Consider the following 6,212-nt stretch of genomic DNA (forward strand, 5'->3'; position numbering starts at 1 on the left):
CCCCAGAGAGAGCGGCGAACCTGGGCTAGAGGAAAGCCAGCTCTAACACTTCTCGTCCTGCCTGCTCACGCTGAAAGCCACCTACTGGAAGGTCTGACCCAAGATAACATCAGTGATAGGCCCTTTTCCTGGGGGTCCCCAGCCTCCCTTCACCAGCCCTTGGACTCCCGGATTCAGTTCGTCAGAACTGAACTGAACGGCCCCAGAGCTGTCACCTACCAGCTGCGCAACCACCACGCACGCTGAAGCTGCTTTAGCAGGCCCCACCCTCCATCTGTGGGAAGGGAGAAACTTCCACTTTTCTCCCACCCTGGAGGAAGACGGAATGAGACAAGGCCTACAGGTGCTCCTGGCACAGGGCTCAGCGGGGCGAGACCATAGGTAAGTGTGAAACTACAGCAGGACTGCGAAGGCTCTTCACCAGGAATCTCACCCAGCAAGGAGCTAACAGCAAAGCAGGCTGGCTTAGGTAAGCGCCCACCTGGGGCAAGAGAGGGGAGTCCACCGAGGACATCGTGCTGCCGTCCAGACATTCCACCAGGTGGCGCCATGGGACAACCTTTATAATCCTCCAGGGCTGCGGCTGGGGGTTCCTGGGATCCTGATGTTCATTAGCCAAAGCAAGCCTGGGGCCCTGCCACTCTGCATGGCTCCCCTTAGCCTCCTTCACCCAGACTTTCTTCAAAATTGGGGTGGCAGAAGAAGTGAGGACAGCAATGCTGGAAGTGTCAAACCAAGTAGCTGCAAACTTCATCAAACACCCACCACAGACAGGCCCCACCAGTAACAGGTAGGGTTGTGTTCGGGAGGAAAAGGAGCCTTCTGGGAAATTAAGTCTTGCTCATTTCTCCAGAAAGGAAGGGGGTCTGGAGATGGGCACTCCCCCCACCCATCGGAAGTGATAAAGAGTCCCTTGTGCTTGACATGGGGTGACATGACTCAGGAGGGTGGCATTCAGATGAGGGCAGAAATTACACCCTGTCCAACTGCAAAGTGCAAAGGAGCCTGGGGAAATCAACTGATGTGAGCTCTGAGGCTCTCCCTCAGCCTTTGCCAGGACACCTAAGACTGAGTGTCTGTAGGACAGACTTGGGGGCCCAGGACTAAGCTGAAGCCATCCATGGTGCTTCCCCCAACCTCCCTGGACCCTGAAGAAAGGGAGCCGCTTGTTCTCTACATTTCAGACAAATGTCGTGGACCCAGGACGTGGTTCAGGGTCAGAGCTCAAGGCCCTGGGGGACCAGCTGGGTCAATCCCCTAGCCTCCAAATCACTAAGCCAAAAGAGAGCAGCAACTCACACAGACACCAGGGCATTACGGCATGAAGTTCCTCACATGCGAAGACGGAATGGGTCCAGTGTACTTGTTTTGCTAAGTTGGGGAACAAGGAGCAGAATCTATGTCCGAGTTTCCATGGCTTATATAAAAACTGAGTATATTCATGTTTGCATAACTCATTCTGGAAGGATCTAGAAGGTAGCTCTAGGGGGAGGAGGAAGGGGCAAGAGATTCCTGTGTGTACAAGTGTGAACTGCTGGATCTTGGAACACGTGAATGCTTTACCTTACAAAGGCTACCGTTTACAAACGGCTTGCCTGGGATCATACAGCCCCACAGGTTGTGGGGTGCTGCTCGCTGTCGGGGTGTGAAATGATTGGGGCAGGCCACAAAATCACTTAGTCCATTCACGAGCACAGCGCTGAATCACTCGGGCAGAAAGTCACTTCCTTCGTTCCTCTTCAGTTCTCTGAATCCATCCGGGAGACAGGTTAGGCCTGGTCGGAGTCCATGTTGGATCACTGAGGAAGATGGGTGCTTCGTCCTCTGCTGTGTGATGGGGTCCCCCAGATTGGCAGCCCCGCTGATTCTGATCCCACCCAAAGGGACAGATTTCATGAGAAGTGTCTGCTGCTCTCCGGGCTAAGTCCTGAAGCCCCGTGTCCCCTTGTCAGATTGCCACTTGTAGCCTGGGTGCTGGGGGGTGCCGCCTCTCCTGTCCCCCACATGAGCCTCCAGCCCTGATCTCACCAGACCTCTGTTGTCTCTGGGCTGGAAGGACAGACACCCCTCAGTGGGGGCTGTTTTCCACATGACTGACTATGGTTCAAATCCCGTCCCCAGAGGTTTGACAGGCATGCCAAGCGCAGGTGCACGCATGCCTGGGATCTTGGCAGGAAGGAAGAGAGGACGAGGGGACTGCGGCCTGACCAGACCTGATTAGGGGAGCTTGCTCTCTCTCTCTCTCTCTCTCTCTCTCTCTCGCTGCACACACCCTTTGGCATTAAAAAAAATAAAGGAACACGTGTTCCAACCACGGCTGGGAAATAGACACAGAAAACATTCTTTGAGAAATGAGTTCTGTTCCAACGCCACAAAAGCTCCCTCAGGAATGTCCATGATAAAGGCCACCAGCCCCCTCAGCAGCAGCAGTGGGCACAGGGCCTGGGGACAGGCAGCACAGCAGGCTCTCGGAGGGTGGAATCCATTCCATCTCCCCCACAACCATCTTTCCCCAGCCCTGGCATCACCACCACATGCTTTCCTCCCCAAGGCAGCCAAGCCCTGAGAAGAGGGCAGGCAGAGCCCTCCAGCTCACCCAGACTCACGCCAAGCTACAACCCTCGGCCCACTGTGCTAGGGCTCAGGGAGAATGACACACGTGAGGCTGGAACCACAGCCTCAGCCACATGGTGCCTCAACTGGCAGGGCCTCCACAAAAACCCAGGGCTCACATCACGCTCAAGGCCTCCTTGCACAAAGAGCAGGGCACTCTTATCCCACTGCAGCCAGTGGCTATGAGAGCCTCAGGAGTGATGGGGTGAGGCGGGCGGCTACGCAGCCTCTGTCAAGAGCCCCTGGGCAAGGGAGACCCTGCAGATCTCAGAACTGCACCCTGGCTGTCCTGACCCTGCGGCCTCACCGTTCTGGCAGAGGACACCTCCCTACAAAGCCAACTTCCAGGTGCAGATTGTCAGAGTGGGCCCAGAAGTTCTCCAAGCACCAGGCTGGAAGTCCAGGCCCAGACTGTGATTCTTCCCTGAGCTCCTGACCCAGAAAATCTTGAAAGCACCCTGCGAGGTCAACACCCACTGCTACCCTGGTCCCCAAGCCCAATCACTCCCAAACCTCCTTCACCACGTCCTCCAGATGTGCCCGCTGCTGCAGATTATCTGAGAACACCTTCGCATGGACTCATTTTTATTTAAATCTATTTATTGAAAATGTCACAATAAATGGACTGCCAGTACCACTTGTCATAAATAAAAGATAATTGATAAAAAATATACCATTGAAACAAAAGAGTGCTATAAAAATCTGGACATTGCCCCCCTCCCCCCGCCCTAAGCCCAAGCTCTGCTCCCCAGTAATGGGGAAGACAGCCACATTCCATGGGCACTAAAACATTGGCACCAAGCTGAGACATTCTTGGCAAAAAGGATGGAAAGGGAATTGGAAAGGGAATCCCCCTTTCTAGTTCTGATTTTGCACCACTTAATGTAGGCCCTGTGCCACCTGAAAACATCTCAAGCGAACCAGGGTGCCCACCCTCTGTCCCACGCTTAACACAACAGGGAAACTCACAGCCGTGTCCCCTTCTCTGAGCACACCCTCAAGGCACCACTGCAGCCCCTCCCCACGTGCCTGCTCACATCAAGGCCAGCAAGTCCCTCTCCAGTGCCCGCAGCTGCACACAGTCACCGCTGGCTGAGGTGCGACACCAGGTAGACGAGGCCCACCAGCAGCAGGCCGCGTACGCCGAGCATCATGAGCAGGAAGAGCAACAGGATGGACGTCACCGGCTCCACGGCGTGGTTGCCCAGGTGCCACTGGGGGAAGCCCATGTTCACCAGCTGCCGGTTGAGGTCATTGAAGGGCGACTGAGCGGCACCTAGTCTGGCACCCGCCTGCTGCTGGCGGGGGCCAGGACCCCCGGGGGGAGCACCATGGCCCCTGTTAAGAAAGCTCTGGAAGGCGAAGACAGACAGGCAATGAATCCAGAGAAAGCCTGCTTGGAGTTGAGTACCAGCTGGCAGTGGGGAGACCCTGTGGCCTGGGTCCTGCCCTCCCCTGTAGGGAGGGCTACATCCTCCTTTCCCAACAGACCCCAGGGGTCACTTATAGGAATCTCAATAACTGAGTCACAGCATTCAGAGACAGAAAATGTCAGTCTATATCCCCCCGGGTATGGCCCAGGAAGCGCCCAGGACAGAGACAGAAGGTGGTCAAGGCAGGTTGGACAATGGGATGGCTTCTGAACTCAGGCATTGGGAGTCTACATCATGCCTCTTTGAAACAGCTATGGTGTGGCCATGGTGCATCTCCCCGACTTACTCCCCAGCTTCTCGCTCACCCAGCAGACCCTTACGAGAAACATGCGGGCTCCCGGGGGGTGTGCTGAGCAGGTTAAAGGGGAGAGCTTTGGGGTTTGAAGTTAGGGAGGCTGCCTGAAGGAAGGAGACCTGGGGGCGGAGGGCTGGGCAATAAATGCACTGCCTCTTTGGCAGGTCCTGACTCTGTATTCCCTCACCCAGCTCTCTGCAAAGACAGCTTCAGGACAGAGAATGGTAATGACCAACAAGACAGGTTTGGGGCTGAGAGGAACTGCTGCTCCCTTCCCTAGTGCACAAGTGCCTACCTGTCGAGGAGTGCCACCTCTCGGTGGGGCAGTGGTCCTCACGCGGGGATCGTCATCCTGCACAATCTCCCCATTGGCCAAGATCCGCACCATCCTCCCAGGAGCTGTGGGTCCCTGCTGGGCTGCACCTGCAATGTATGGCCAGGGTGAGGATCATGTGGCCCAGAAGCACCTCCACCCCCACCTCTCAGTGATCAGTGATGAGGATCCTGAGGGCCTGTGGACAATTTCCCGCTGACCTCAGAAAGCCTGAAGGAAAACATTTACCAGCGACTGGGAAGCTCGCTTCAGTGATGTTCACACGGGTTATCCACACCAAGCAGATGCCGTCTCCGATCAACGAAGACGCGGGAAATAAATGCCGTCTGTTTGCCAGACACGGAGTCCCCTGGAAAAGGATCAGAGGGACCCTTGGAGAAGTTTCATCACTAACCAGCAGCAGCAGCAGCACCAAGGACCAGAGCTCACGTGCGGCCCAGGCACCCTGGACAGGCCTCGCAGGCTCCCCTGGCTCAAGCTGCACACACTCCTGAGGCAAGTCCCAGCACAGCCACCACACGTGGAGCAGAGGTGCAAGAAGCAGGCTAAGACCATCCTCCACATGCAGCAGGAAAAGAACATGAAGCCAGGACCTCTGGGCACTGAACAGGGGGGTCCAGGGCATCAGGACCCCAGTGTGACTCAGCTTCTGTTAAACATGGGTGCGGGCCAGCCACAGTAGTACAGGCAGTAGGATGACACCAAGATGCTAGAGACACAAGGGAGGCCCAAGTTCAGAACCTGGGTAGACCTTAACTTGCCAGGGGTGCCCAGGGGTGCCCAGTGGTGCTCGGGACCCTAGCTGGCTGGGGGGAGGAGTGTGGCATAGAGAGATCCTCACTCTCTTTCTCAGGAAATAAATGACTTTTTCAATGAACCCACGCACTGTTCCCTGGGTAAATGTCGAGAAACTGGGAGCGACGCAGGAAGAGCTGGGCCCTTCACGGCTCCTTTGGAGCCGCGCTGGAGCTGAGCACGGGCCGCACAGCCCCCACCCTCCCGCACACCTGTGCCGCAGGAGCCGGCCCCCACCTGGCCTTCTCCTCCCTGACAGCCCCAGCCCAACCTCTGCCAAGAGGAGGGCAGGACCCAGACTTCCCAAAACCCGGGCTGGGCTGCTGCTGGAGGTGACAAGGCCGCTTAGGCGGACCTCGCGGGCGCCCACGGCTGGGCCCCTTAATGTCAATTCTCAAAAGCGCCGTGACGCTCACTCCCCGGGCGGTAACGAGCCCGGGTTCTCGTGCCCCAGCTCGGAGCCGGGGGCAGGCGAGTCCCCAGGTGGAAGCCCGGTGCAGGCCAGGCGGATGGTGGTCCTCGCAGTCTCTTTGTGCTTCGTCATCCCACCCACCCCGAGGGCCGAAGGCGCGGGCGCGGTCCACCTGGCAGCACGGCGGGCGGGAGGGCGTTGCCCAGGCCCTGAGCCGCGGTCCGGACGCCGACTCCGAGTCCAGCCGGGCGGGAGAGGGATGCCCCCTTTCCAGCCCTCCCCGGGCCCCGACACCTACCTGCGGGCGCGGCTCGCGCGCCTCACCCGGCG

At 57.6% G+C, this 6,212-nt stretch overlaps 1 protein-coding gene across 2 annotated transcripts; it reads right to left on the reverse strand.

Moving 5' to 3' along the window:
• Nucleotides 1–3,202: 3,202 nt before the first annotated feature.
• On the reverse strand, nt 3,203–6,206 carry FAM241B (family with sequence similarity 241 member B). 2 transcript variants are annotated; one of them, XM_006148923.3, is made up of 4 exons: nt 6,181–6,206; nt 4,904–5,024; nt 4,637–4,764; nt 3,203–3,965 (listed from the first exon to the last, which is right to left on the reverse strand). In XM_006148923.3, exons 3-4 carry the CDS (start codon nt 4,727–4,729, stop codon nt 3,696–3,698), a joined length of 363 nt encoding a protein of 120 aa, XP_006148985.1. In that variant the 5' UTR covers nt 4,730–4,764; nt 4,904–5,024; nt 6,181–6,206; the 3' UTR covers nt 3,203–3,695. The 2 variants fall into 2 exon arrangements, with proteins under 2 accessions (XP_006148985.1, XP_006148986.1); XM_006148924.3 differs by lacking the exon at nt 6,181–6,206 and adding an exon at nt 5,269–5,662.
• Between the last annotated feature and the right edge of the window lie 6 nt (nt 6,207–6,212).

Source organism: Tupaia chinensis, unplaced genomic scaffold (genome assembly GCF_000334495.1).
Source record: "Tupaia chinensis unplaced genomic scaffold, TupChi_1.0 Scaffold000250_1, whole genome shotgun sequence".
In the NCBI taxonomy this organism is placed as follows: Eukaryota; Metazoa; Chordata; class Mammalia; order Scandentia; family Tupaiidae; genus Tupaia; species Tupaia belangeri.